Consider the following 13,773-nt stretch of genomic DNA (forward strand, 5'->3'; position numbering starts at 1 on the left):
TATAAAATTTAAAAAAAAACATGGTTGAACCAAGTTAATCTAATCCAACTACATTCTAGTTATTACGTCGATTCGATATGATTCGGTTTCAAAAATATTGATTTTTGAATAAAATATTATAATATTCATTATTGAGTTTACACTTCAACTATATTCAATTGATTTTGAATACTTTGTTTTACTTTTCAAGAAATAATAATAATTACCCTTATAAGATTTACCTTGGTTAACACATTCCAATCACCACGGAATTATAGTAATCAAGAATACCAAGTGAAATAACAAATTACTAACATAATTTACAACTAATAAGATTTAAATGGTTTCCACACTCCAATCACTACATATTTAATAATCATAGGTAATTGAGAATACCAAGTGAAATAATAAATTAATAACATAATTTGCAAGTAGCAACAGTGAAGCAAACCTTACAAAAACATCTTCTTCCTTTCATTGTTTATTTTTCCAACAATATTATTCCTCTTTATGCTATTTCTCTAGGAATTCCAATAAAAAAACATTATCAAAATCTTATTATTGTATTTATGGAAAAATATAAAGCATCAATTTCTTACAAGTTAAAAATGTCCATGAATTATATAGTTCCATGCATAAATGTAAAGGAGGAAATATTTCAAATGTTAATGAAATATTGATATAGAAAGACTTGCATAAATGAAATATTAAGTCTTCCTTGTCCAATTAGATCCTCATACCATGCCATGTCTTCGGTCACCCTCTTTGATGGGCAAATCATTGGTCGCTCTTTAAGCTGTGGCTCCTTTGAACATGTCTTTTGGGATACATGTGTCAAGGTCTAAGGATGACGGTAAAGATGAAATCTCTCATCTTTCTTAAGTAAAGGATTTGCTTCTTTCCTTACTTTCTATTTTATTTTCAGGAGGCTGAAGAGGAAGAACACTTAGCGGCCGATAGCCATATTCAGACGTCGCTTGGTCTGAGATCCACTAATCATTGAAAGTAATTCGTAGACTATTAATGACACCATTGTTAGGGGAAATGATGATGATCATATGGTCAGAGGGGATCAAACAATTAGTAGAGATTAAAATGTTGACTTCTTTTGCACAATTTTGATATTGATCATAGTTGAGGGTTCATCTTCTCAACCATCTTCCTCTCAAATTCCCTTAGCTCAACTGTCAATAGATCTTAAGTCCAAAAGAGGCTATCTCGAGCGGCTCTAGTTTATGAGTTTTGGATATAACCTCATATGTGATGCCCGAGGCGAATCCCACATCGACTAAGCACAAGGTAGAAGTAATATATATAAGGAAGGATAAGCCTTAGACTAGCAAGAGGCCTTTTGGGCTATGAGGTGGTTCTAGCCTAAGAACAAATCCGTGCGGGCCTGAGTAGGTTCGGCCTAAAGTGGATAATATCTTGTTAGGCCTGGGATGTTACAGTCTTGGTATCAGAGCTAAGCCTTGTCCCTCTAGCTGGTAGTGGGCAAATCTCAGCGAGGACGTTGAGTCCTTAAGGGGGTGGATGTGGATGTGAAACCCTAGGCAAATCCCACATTGGCTATATAACATCCCAGGCCTAATAAGATATAATCTGCTTTGGGCCGAACTCACTAAGACCCGCACGGATTTGTTCCTAAGCTAGAACCACCTGATATCCCAAAAGGTTTACTAGTTTAAGGCTTGTCATTCCTTATGTACATTACTTCTACCTTGGGCTTAGCCGATGTGGGATTTGCTTAAGGTGTCACATCATATCTGTGGCATCCCAAGCCTAATAAGATATTGTTCGCTTTGGGCCGAACCCACTCGGGCAGTATGGATTTGTTCCTGGGCTAGAACCAACTCATAGCCCAAAATGCCGCTTGCTAGTCTAAGGCTTGCCCTTTCTTATGTATATCACTTTCATTTTGTGCTTAACCAATGTAGGATTCGCCTAGGGTGTCATATACAACCCCTCTTAGGGACTCAGTGTCCTCGCTAAGGTTTGCCCCACCACTAGCCAGAGGGACAAAGCTTGGCTCTGATACCACTAAATATCACACCGTCTCTCGGTCCTAAAAGATTAGACGATGGGCGCCACATTCGGTGTCGAAGCCACCAATCTAGCTCACAGATAAATCTTAAAACTAATACATAAATTAAAAGTGATTAAGTATTCACAAATCTAGTAAGTCTTAAATTTTACTTAGAAAATAAGTTATGAATTTATTTGAGAATGTTTATTAGGCTTATTATAAGATTAAATGATTGGTATATATATTTATTATGAGACTTGTGTATGAGAATTGTATTAGAAGCTTATATAAGTTTCTTAATTTTGAAGTTGTGTAATATTAAGTTGTAAGAATCAGATCCAAGTTACTTATGTATGAATGGTTATAGAAATTATATTTAAGGTTATGAATGATTTATGAGTATGATGATGTTGTTGGTGAATTAAAGGAATTTTACATGTGATATAGTTAAGTTGAGTTGACTTTGATTACATTGGAGTTTGTTGGTTGTTGAGGTTTGAATTGGAAGTGTTGAGTATGTGAAACTCATAAGTAAATATTTAAAAGAATTTGACTTAATAAGATAAAGAGAAAATGAATGATTATATATGTATAGAGTTGATTTTATGTTGAGTTGATTATGGTAGTTGTTGGATGGTTGAGGATTTTAGATTAGAAGTGTTTTGTATTCATAGGTTTTAGTTAAGTCTGATTTTTAGGGGAAACTCTTGCAGTTTTTTTTTTTTTTTTTTTTTTTTATAGGATCTGCAAAATATTTTTCTAAGTTAAAAATTAGAACCTATTAAACTTGTGAATACTTAACTACTTTCAATTCATATTTTAGTTCTAAGGTTAATTTGTTAGTTAGAATGTTGTCTTTGGCTTCGAATGTGACATCAACCATCTAATCATCTGGGACTAGACGGCGGGTATTGCATCATAATAGATGATACATTCTATGAGAAGTTTCCCTAGACTTAGAATTCCTCTTGGCTCATGGTCCTAGTTAATTGCCTAAATATCAATTATAAAGAATTAAGGAATTGGCCACCTAAGTTCTTACCCTGAGGACCATGTTGATTGAAATGGCATGCCTATCCTCTCAAACCGGTCAAATATCTAAGAAAATTATAAGTTGCAATCCACCCTCAAGCAATGATTTGACCAACGGGTTTTCAAGGATATTGAGTATAAAGCCCTTCAAGCGAGTATAACTAATCTTAAAGCCAAGCTCACATTCTTAGAATCACATGCATCTACTATTGTGTTGAGGTGACTACATTGAAAGAACATTGCCAAGCCAATCGAGAGAACTTAGAGAACTTGTGGGCTGAGAAAGCCAAGAGTGAAACTTTATTAAAGAAGAAAAGTACAGCCAATTGGACATTATAAGATTTATTATCATACATTTTTTTCTTAATTGCATTATGAGCTGTGTCCCTTCTTCTGTAATTACTCTTGAACCAAATTTACGATTTTAATATCAAAAATGATTTTACACTTATTCGTTTAATTGTTCAAAGTATCCAGAAAATGTCCTTTCTAAATTGTTTTATGAGATTGGTTACAAAGATCCTTTAGTCTATTACATGAATTCTTATCCAACTATCAAAAAAAAAAAAAAAAATCTCATTCACTAGGGGTCTTTCATAGTTTTGCCCCTAAATGTAAATTTGGATCGGTCACTCATTAAGCCAAATAAGTCTATTATCAAGTTAGTAGTTTTGTTGTCACTATTTAGGCATAAAGTTAGGTTGTTTCGTCCCTTATCATTTTGTTAATGGATTGATAAGGCAACCATTTGACCTACTGGCGCTCCAACCTAAGGAACCAAGTTCTTGGTTAGCTAGCTTACCGTCCATACAGATCAAGGCAAAACCACATTGTTGACCATAAAATAAATTATCTTTGGTCAATTGATGTTTCCTTGATTTAAGGTTTCAATGATTTCATAACCCGACTGCTTATTAATAGGTTCAAGTCGATTCCTGTTACTGCAGTTCCTAATCAAATAATGCAAAATAACATCATGCGTATCTATTTGGGTTGCTAAATTTGTCTCAATACACAATCGAAAAACTTGAAGAATCTCAACACAAATCCTCCTATAGGCCCATTTGTGTGTTCTATAGGTTAATGTTTTGCTTGGGCATGTGAAAGCTTCCGAATTTTGATCAATCAAATTTTTGGTTGATTTTCATGAACATCCTAATGTCTTAATAAGGTCCTATTGAGTCCCACCAGTCATGCTAGAGAAGATGTTTGATCTGAAATTTATTAGGGTCAATTGGGCTTGTATCTATTAGAATGCCTTTGATCAAGTGTGATGTGTATGTTAGATTAATGGGCAACGAGCCTATTAGTTCGAAAAAGAAGAGGGGAGATAAATAGACAGAGAGGAGGGGAAAAGAACTAGCTGAGAAGAATAGGAAAGAAGTATAAAAATTTAAATGGTTGAAAAAAGAAAGGAGAGAGAGACAAGGAGATGAAAGATAGAGTAAATGCTAATGTTATTGTATTGCTCAAATTTCGTGAGTCATTTACAATAATTTCACCCTCTATTTATAGGAGTTTGAGTAATGCCTCCAAAAAAACTTAATGTTTTAGAATATCCGCATCATTTTATAGTTATACAATTTATATAGTATTTACAAGTGTCGACTTTTAGGCCAAGTGGCCCTTTAAAACAAAGCATTCACCATCATATATAATCTCGATGGTGGGCTGCCTACTCAAGCCTTGTTTTTAAATAGTTGTGATTTGTTTAACTAGTATTTTATTAAATGTGAAAGGAAATAACGTTTCATAATTCGCTCTTTTAAACTCTAAATATTAATATAAACACTACCCCATCAAACACCATATAAATAATAAAAGTAATATTTTAACTATAAAAAGTTATTGCCAAACATATGACAAAGTGTCAATCTAAATATTTAGCCATTTATTTTTCATTCTTTCTATTCAAAAACTAGACATAAATAAATATCCATATATTTCAATTAACTACGTAACATCAAACACCCTAATGGCATACAAAGAAAAAAACTGGAACACATCCTTTTCCTTGTAATTTCTAATTAAATGATAGAGACTAATGTGCTAATTTTGATAAACTTGAAGGAATTTTAGTAATTAACCCAAGGGAAATAGAAAAAAAAAAAAAAAGAATAATTGCGGGTGAAAAAACAAAAGGCACGTGCAACTCTGGAAAAACACGTGGCTAGGGTTCTTACTTCTGAAAGCTCAATGAGTAGGAGAAACGAGCTGTTATTACCTGATCATCTCTCAACTGCGGCGAGCCTCACCTACTCATCGTCCAGGTGAAAAGAATTCTGCTTCCATCCGCTCGTCCATTATCCACATTCTCCGTTTTTAGGGTTCCCCTGCGTTTTCGTCTCTTTTAATCTCTCTGTTTGATTGTTTATCTATTGTAGTTAGAGGAGTTGCAGGAGTTACAAACCACTAACGATGAGGTAACAACCTTTCCCTCACTCTATCATTGGCTTTTGGTATTACTGTTTTATATAAGTTCTTATATCTATTTTCTTTTTTCGGGAACAGTAAGCTTCAAAGCTATACGTTGAGAGAAGTAATTTCAACTGTTGTTACACGGTCAAAAAATGGTAATCGAAATTTTACTGGGACAATTGAGCTTCAGATTGGACTGAAGAACTATGATCCCCAAAAAGACAAGAGATCCAGCGGCTCTGTTAAGCTTCCTCACATTCCTCGCCCCAAGATGAAAATCTGCATGCTTGGTGATGCTCAACATGTGCTATCTATTGCTTATAAGCAAAAAACAGTATCAGGTGTTGATACTCAAATACACCATCTCTGCATTTATATCTCTGCAATCTAAGCAATATTGCCCTGATTATGTACGTTGATTTGCAGGCATCTCAACTTTTATATTTCCGCAATCTAAGCAATAATGCCCTGATTATATACATATATCCTTGGGCAAATCGTGTGGCTTGTATATGATAATGGAAGAATTGTACTTGATATGGACCAGTGATTAGCATTTTCTATGATGTATTTTGCCTTGGTCTTATTGCTTGTGATTTTGGATATTTTCTGCTACAGGCAGCAAAGCTTGGTTTAGAATACAGGGATGTGGAGTCACTGAAGAAACTTAACAAGAACAAGAAGCTGGTGAAGAAGCTTGCCAAAGGGTTCCATGCATTTTTAGCTTCTGAATCTGTCATCAAGCAGATTCCTCGTCTTTTGGGTCCTGGCCTTAACAAAGCGGGCAAGTTCTTTTATTGTTTTTGGCAATTCTATTCTGTAGTATGCTTTTATAGTTAGCATGTTTTTAGATTTATCATCTCCTTCATATTTACTGAAATAAGGATACAAATGCAGGGAAATTTCCGACCTTGGTTGCCCATCAGGATTCTCTGGAAGATAAGGTTAATGAGACAAAAGCTATAGTGAAGTTCCAGCTTAAGAAGGTTCTTTGCATGGGTGTTGCTGTGGGGCACTGTGGAATGGAGGAGAAGCAGATTTTCCAGAATGTCCAATTGAGTGTCAATTTCCTCGTTTCACTACTGAAGAAGAATTGGCAAAATGTAAGTTTTATCATCTTCGTCCTACCTACTTATAACATTGTAGGTCACTTGAACCATCTCTGGGATAGGGCTAACAAAACATCTCCTTAGTATTATTAAATTCCACTTTATTGACATTTGAAGCTCTAAGCTAATGTGCATATAAGCAAGCATTATTGTCACTTGATCTGCTAGCTTGTTTGCGTCTCTGAATAAATTTTGGTCTCTTTCTTCAAACAGGTAAGGTGCTTATGGTTGAAGAGTACCATGGGACGTCCAGAGCGCATCTTCTAAGAAGTTCATTCGCTTCTCTTGAGGATTCTTCAACCAATACTCTTCTTTTCCCCTGAGAATGGTTCAGCTCAATTTTGTTTCTCATTGTTTATTTTGTTTGTTTAGACATTTGAATATTGATATCTTTTCTAATTGGAGGCAGATGTGTTTTAATTTAATCTGTTTCAACTTTCTATTCTATATCTCTGTATCCTCTTCTGTTCATATATATTGATTTATATAATACAAAAGATTCGCTTGTACATGTATGTATCTATTAGGTAGATGTACAAGGATTGAACAATCAGAAGTGGGTTCAACTGCTGCTTACCGTAGATTGATAATGTCCTAATTCAAAGAGCGTTCGTTGAGCAACCTTATGATATATTTTCTAAATTAAATATAAATAAAAACATAAAAATAGATTATTTGTAAAATGCTTTTTGAGCACAAGGACCTTCATGCTCTGCATCAGCCAAAAAGAAGTCTATTGTTCTCTGTTTAGCCTAGAATATTCCAAAACTCTCTAAAAATACATGCAATTCCCACATACCAAAATGTACATTTCTGCAGTAAATAAGGTACTTTTTGCAGCAAATAATCCATGCGGAAGAGAGATGTACTAGTATCTTACCCTGGGCCAAATGCAAAGAGAGGTCTAATGTACTTCTGGAACACCAAATGCTACTACTTCCATTCATACTGCTTCGGTCGAATCTGAAAAAACCCAATCCTATATACAGCTAAATAAAAGCCAGAGAAGCACAATATGAATCACACTGATTATCAAAAAATGTATGACCAATTAAGGAATAGAGATGTTCATATGATAGAATACAAAAAAGGCCCTCGCTACATTATTGTTATACAAGGCATGTGGAGAACAATTAGATTCAAATGATAATTGTTGGGTGAAAAAAATCATGTCATAAATAGATTCATTGAGCACTAATTAAAATCAAATATTGATGACATTTAAGTCGTGTTGGATGTGTGGAGAATAGATTGCTACTGCTACTGTTTCACCATGAAAGAGCTTTTACAACTGCACCCACCAACTGCGCTTGGATTTATAGTCACCTACGAATGGAAGTAGAGTTTAGTTCCTGCCACTTCATTTGCCACATAAAGAGTGATTCAAGATGAATAATCGAATAGTTTATAAACATGAACCAAAAATTTGTTTCGTCAAAATAAGCATTAATTAGGATCCAAAGATTTGCATGAAGCATCCAAGCTAACTACAAAGTGTCTGCAATTCAGCTGCTAAATGTGTATGTACACATACAAGAGTTGTCTATGGACCATGCAGTTTGTGAGATTACTATAGAGCCAATATCATCATCTTATGGTTTGTTGGAAATACAAAAATTTGCTGACAGCTTATCTCTGCAACTACTCCATTTCAGAAAAAAAACATTAACTTAATACCATGAAAAGTAAAAAACTGACCCTTAGCATAAATATACTAGAAAACACAACATTCTGATTCTTGCTACTTGTGTTAATAGAAATGCACATTCAGCTAGATAACTCCATAATCTCATTTGACTAATCCTGTCTGAATTACTGCATCCAATAATCCAGGACTAGGAAAAAGAAGAAAAAGCTCTAATTAGATGTTACTGTCTACCTTCTCTCATGTGATCAGAACAGATCGAGATTATTTGTGACTCAAAAAAGCCAAAAATTTAGCCATATATGTTAATGCTCTGACCTCTCTTAGTTGTCGACATTGTCTAGTTTCCTGACTAACATAGGGAAACAGGAGAACAGCTGAAGTTGATATTAGGGAAACAGGAGAACAGCTAATGTTAAAAAATGTTAAACTTCATTTAAGGGGGAGGCTGTATAAAACAGACTACTTCTACCCTCTCTTGGCCTCAGAAAGTGATAGTCTTGTCCATTGGAGACAGCTTTTTCTTTTTCGAGATGGAATTTCATTTCAAAGGAAATATAACTAAACAAAAATAGAGACATGTGGACATGAATAATGGACTTCATAACCTCCATTCTATTAAATTGCAAAGGGAAAGAGATAAAGCCTAGGTGGATTATTTTTCCCCTAAATCACTAAATCCATTTTCCTTCAAAGTGAAAATGGAAAGAAGTCCATAAACTTGGCTATAACATGCTATATGTAGATTCATCTATATACAACATGAAATTATATATATGAAAAAAAATGCATCAACCGATAAGATGAAACAACTTACTACAAAAGCAGAACGAATCAGCTCCTCAACATAGTCAATAGTTGCCCCTTTCACAAAATCATATGAAATATTGTCAACTACCAATTTTATTCCTTCTCTCTCAAAAACTCTGCAAACAATAAATGATATCCAGATTAAACCATAAGAAACATAAGCATTAACATCTTTCCTAGTTAAAGAACAGAAACTGGAAAGTGATAGTGCACAAAAGTAGAAGAAATTCAAGACCTGTCATCCAGATTGATTTTATTGTCTAAGTCGAATACATACTGGAAACCAGAACATCCACCAGTTTCCACACCCAAGCGAAGCAGTTTTTCATCTGCTGATCCTTCACTGGCTTGCAGCTCCTTCATCCTCTGCAAGGCAATCCTCAACTTAATGGAAAAGCTAGAAATACAATTACATACAAACACAAGCTTCTTAAGTTTACATATATAAATCCCATACAACCCTCTCTATAATTTTATTAAAAGAATAATGATACTAGCTAATGCTAACAATTAACGTATAAAGGCATGTTTGGTTCATCTTGGAAATATAATGGGAATGGAAATGGACACCTAAATCAAAATAATCCTATTTAAATTTCTTTTTGTTAGATAATAAAATCAAATTTGTTAGTCATATTAAGAATTACACTTAAAAATAGATATTATTTTTTAACATAAACTCAAATATAACAAGCCGAAAAATGGAATTCTTCTACAAGAATTGCATTCTGTTTCCGATTTTAGACTAAACCAAACGTTACCTTATGACACAGGAAAAGGAAATATGCCTATGTTCCATTTAATGAAACTGCTATGTGCACAAATGACATTCAAAGAACACCATAAGAACAACATGAAATATTCCATTAACGACACTACATAGTCAAGCAACAATCTGTTCAAACTTCTAATTCCTTCAGTGAAGGATTCCAATCCAATATAAAAAAGGTTGGTTAAGAAAAAAAAGAAATTGCAGTCATAAAGTTTTATAATTCATCCAAAATAGCACAAAATCGGGAACTTCCCATACAAATAGGAAACAAAAATTAACATCAACGAGAGAGTTAAAAACAAAAGGCCCAAGAAAACCCAAATAACGAAACAGCGGAAAGAAACATAAAATTATATGATTACCCGAACACAATTATCAGTTAAGTGAATGGCATCATCGAGAGAAGGAGAAGAAGAAGGAGCAGGAGCTTCGCGAAGAGCAGAAGAGGAACTAAGAAGCCTGTGATTCTGACGAATCCGAGAGATGAAGAAGGGTGTTATGCGGTGAATTAACGATGATCTGGACATAGCTTTGTTGGGTTTAACAAGCTTTTGTTGTTTGAATTAATAAATTACCATTATTATGAGGGTGTGGCAACTTTGGTTTTTCTGGGTTTTCTTCTCTGACGAGGGCGTTGGTTTAATCTGATGGAGAAGGAAAGTGGCCCGTGCTTAACAAACGCATCACGTGCTCCTTTTCTCTTCCGACAATGATGGGTACAAAGTCAAATTTCCAAAAACTTAAGGGGGATGAATTCGTATTTGTACAAAGTCAAAGCCTTTATTATGTAATTTTCTTTTCACTATATTTTTGCAAGCCTAACACATTTATTTCTTCGTTTAGCAAGACTCTCTCTCTTTTGGTTTTTTTCAGCCATTTCATCGAACGGTTGGGCTGCCATACTTGAAACCTCGACGGTATGTAGCAACCTACTGTGATTTTTCTTTCTTTCTTCGTTAACTCGAGACTTCTTTTTCTTCTTCTTCTTAGTCTTCTTTTTCTTATTTTTTTTGCCTTTCTAGTTTTTGTTTGGGATAAGAAGGCATTTATAGTCCATTTCAATTCCATCCTCGTTCATGTGTTGATTTGTGAAGTGTATCTTTTATATGCTGAGTTTTATTGGGTTTATCAACATCTGATTGATTTTTAGTTAGTTTGCGCCTGAAGAACTAGAGAACCTTTGGATGGATTGTTTCATCATACATTTAAAATCTTTTTCTATATTTAAATTGCAGTTTGATAAAGTTGTAAATGATTTTATCAGTTTATAAGAATTCAAAGTTATTTTGATGCCATCGAATAACCTGGAATAATAGATCGAGAAATTGTACTAATCCCTTATGTGGATTTGTCGTGTATACTTGAACCTTATGTGGGAGTTAAAATCATGCAACAAAAACTTTCTTTTTCTTTTCTTGTTTAAATTTCCTCTTTCATTTGGTTTTAGTAGATTTCCAAAAGCTGAGGAAATGTAAATAAAAGTTTGGTTCTTATTGCTGGCTTTCAAGTCCTAGTTACCAAGAAAGGCCTTAGTTCCTCGCTGAACTCTCCTCAAGGGTTCTTAGGAGTAAGAGATTGACCTGAGATCATAAATGAGTTTTTTTGGAAAAAACGTTTGTGCATGCTTTCTGATTACATTAGGCTTTGTTGGCCTAGTGAAGAAGTGAGGCAATGTCTGTGCAAAAGGTCTTTCTGGGGGCTTGGTTATTGTATTTGAACTGATATTACCATAACTATGCATGCATTATTGATTTGATTTAATGGAAGTAAGGGAATAAGGGCCAGTAAGTTACATGAATCTGCTAACATGATCACACTGTGAGTAAACTGTTTCTGATAAAAAATTATAATGTTGGAAAACGATATGGAGAATATAAATGGATGGAGCCAAACCATAGAGCTGGCTTTTGTCCATTTAAAGAGCTAATCTTTCTTTTCAAGCCGTTTAAATTATCTGTCATTTCAAAACTTTATAGGGATTATTTACTTGAGAAAATATTTTTGGTTCATCTAGTAGGAGAAAATATTTTTGGTTCATCTAGTAGCATAAAGTAAGATCTAAATATTTGTGCTTCCTTATGGAGTTTCTCTAAATTTGGCAATGATGGGAAAAGTTCATTGTATTTGAGTCTTTGACATTCATAAACAACATTGCTTGTCAGGTTGTTATTTTTATAAATACTCTAGTATTAACAGGAATATTGTTGTTTCTTTGTACAAAGAATTGAGGCCTAGCTTAAAATAAAAATGAACAATAACTCATCAAGCTGTGAGCAAAAGCTTCAACCCCGGAAGTTGGAGATATCAGACAAGAGCAAAGGTTTTGTGGAGTTATTGCAACAATTAACCATTTGTGATTCTGTATCAGATGAGGAATTTGAGAAGCGATTCCAAGAGATAAGCACATATGGCGATGACCATCTTATTTGTGTAGTTGAAGATGATCATACCGGAAAGATTATTGCCACCGGGAGCGTGTTTATTGAAAAGAAGTTCATAAGGAATTGTGGCAAAGTTGGGCACATTGAAGATATTGTGGTTGATTCAAATGCTCGGGGCCGACATCTGGGGAAGAAAATTGTTGAGTTCTTGACAGATCATGCTCATTCAGTGGGTTGCTATAAGGTGATTCTTGATTGCAGCATTGAGAACAAACCATTTTATGAGAAGTGTGGATTCAAGCAGAAAGAAATTCAGATGGTGAAGTATTTTAATTGAGAATTGTACCATGCCCTTTCACCATATATTTGAATGATTTACTTTAAAAGAACTCTTGAGTTCTGTACTCCTATCTTGAATTTTGTCATCTTCATCATCAATAATATGATTGCCCTTGAATTTGTTAATTGTAGCTTTAAAAACTAGTCGATGTATGCAAGTCTGCAAAAGAATCTCCCCAGTTAACTAACCTTCTTGTTTTGTCCAGCATCAGTTCCTAACTAATTATTATTGGTATAACTAGACTATATATGCATTGCAGCAGATATATTATACTACATATGATTAATGTTATAATTTTAAATGATTTTCTCACGTCAAGATTTATGAATTTTCAATTTTCATTCCTCTTATATATTGAGAAAGAAATAAATAAATAGAAGTAGAAATATTATTCTAAATCTACATAAAAAGTAGGGAAGAGAAAAAAGTTTCTTATCGTATGATCAAGCAACGAATGTTTACACAAAGTAGTTAAATGATAGAAAATTGAATGTAATCAGCAAAATCTTAACACGTTATTTTAATTAGCTTTTAGATATTAACGTAGCGTCTTATAGAAAGGTTAGCTAACATTTAATAACTACTAAAATAGCTAATTTTAAAGGATTTGCAATTTTACCCTACAAGCCCTTCGTATAAATCAATAGAATTTTTAATATTCACCATCTGATATTTGCATGCGAGAGCAAAAATCGGTTTAGATTGGAAAACGAGAATCGAGATTAAAAATTCGATGAAACCGAATCGAATCTAACAGTTTGTCAAAGCTGTACCGTTTGCTTTATGTGAACATTCATTACACAGGTTAGAACTATGTCGTTTTTGGTTAAATGGTATCAGATTAATCTCTATAAGGTTTCGGTTCGGTTTGTCTTAGGATATGTCGGTTTGGTTTAACTAAAATTTTTGCTGATTAGAAAAATTATACAATGGTCACCTAATTTTATACTTAATTTCATTTAGGTCACATAATTTTAATTTGTTATTTTGTAGTCACTTAACTTTAATTTTTGTTTCAATGGGAGATCATTTACCGAAATCTGATAATCGGAACAGTAAAATGAAATTACATATATCACAAAAATAAAATCATGATTACAAAGGAATATAAAAAGAAAATGAAATAATACTACACAATATAAATAATAGAGTAAAAGTTTTGTTCTCTTTTTTTTTTTTTTTTTTTAAACCCGTTTAATGTAAATGAAAATTTTTATTAAATAAATTAATAGGTAGATTCTAAATTAATGTATTAGAAGAA

At 33.6% G+C, this 13,773-nt stretch overlaps 3 protein-coding genes across 4 annotated transcripts; 2 read left to right on the forward strand and 1 right to left on the reverse strand.

Moving 5' to 3' along the window:
* The first annotated feature begins 5,238 nt into the window (after nt 1-5,238).
* On the forward strand, nt 5,239-7,073 carry LOC105629497 (large ribosomal subunit protein uL1z). The gene is made up of 5 exons (XM_020677520.3): nt 5,239-5,460; nt 5,549-5,789; nt 6,074-6,239; nt 6,353-6,558; nt 6,778-7,073. Exons 1-5 carry the CDS (start codon nt 5,456-5,458, stop codon nt 6,829-6,831), a joined length of 672 nt encoding a protein of 223 aa, XP_020533179.1. The 5' UTR covers nt 5,239-5,455; the 3' UTR covers nt 6,832-7,073.
* A 520-nt stretch (nt 7,074-7,593) lies between these two features.
* Nucleotides 7,594-10,477, reverse strand: LOC105629499 (Iron-sulfur cluster biosynthesis family protein). 2 transcript variants are annotated; one of them, XM_037636925.2, is made up of 4 exons: nt 10,154-10,477; nt 9,255-9,385; nt 9,027-9,135; nt 7,594-7,922 (listed from the first exon to the last, which is right to left on the reverse strand). In XM_037636925.2, exons 1-4 carry the CDS (start codon nt 10,316-10,318, stop codon nt 7,887-7,889), a joined length of 441 nt encoding a protein of 146 aa, XP_037492853.1. In that variant the 5' UTR covers nt 10,319-10,477; the 3' UTR covers nt 7,594-7,886. The 2 variants fall into 2 exon arrangements, with proteins under 2 accessions (XP_037492853.1, XP_012066497.1); XM_012211107.4 differs by having other exon boundaries at nt 7,594-7,890; nt 10,154-10,476.
* Nucleotides 10,478-10,550: 73 nt separating this feature from the next.
* Nucleotides 10,551-12,637, forward strand: GNA1 (glucose-6-phosphate acetyltransferase 1). The gene is made up of 2 exons (XM_012211108.4): nt 10,551-10,708; nt 12,014-12,637. Exon 2 carries the CDS (start codon nt 12,039-12,041, stop codon nt 12,507-12,509), a length of 471 nt encoding a protein of 156 aa, XP_012066498.1. The 5' UTR covers nt 10,551-10,708; nt 12,014-12,038; the 3' UTR covers nt 12,510-12,637.
* The last annotated feature ends 1,136 nt before the right edge of the window (nt 12,638-13,773 follow it).

This window comes from Jatropha curcas, chromosome 2 (assembly GCF_041381405.1).
Source record: "Jatropha curcas cultivar XTBG-Jc1 chromosome 2, XTBG_Jcur_1.0, whole genome shotgun sequence".
NCBI classification, from domain to species: Eukaryota; Viridiplantae; Streptophyta; class Magnoliopsida; order Malpighiales; family Euphorbiaceae; genus Jatropha; species Jatropha curcas.

Coding starts and splice junctions, on each gene's coding strand:
- LOC105629497 (XM_020677520.3), top strand. Junction 6,240..6,352: donor TCCTGGCCTTAACAAAGCGG/GCAAGTTCTTTT, acceptor ATACAAATGCAG/GGAAATTTCCGACCTTGGTT. Junction 6,559..6,777: donor TGAAGAAGAATTGGCAAAAT/GTAAGTTTTATC, acceptor TTCTTCAAACAG/GTAAGGTGCTTATGGTTGAA.
- GNA1 (XM_012211108.4), top strand. CDS start 12,039: ATGAACAATAACTCATCAAGCTGTGAGCAAAAGCTTCAACCCCGGAAG.
- LOC105629499 (XM_012211107.4), bottom strand. CDS start 10,318: ATGTCCAGATCATCGTTAATTCACCGCATAACACCCTTCTTCATCTCT. Junction 9,386..10,153: donor TAACTGATAATTGTGTTCGG/GTAATCATATAA, acceptor ATTGCCTTGCAG/AGGATGAAGGAGCTGCAAGC. Junction 7,891..9,026: donor TGATTCGTTCTGCTTTTGTA/GTAAGTTGTTTC, acceptor TTCCATTCGTAG/GTGACTATAAATCCAAGCGC.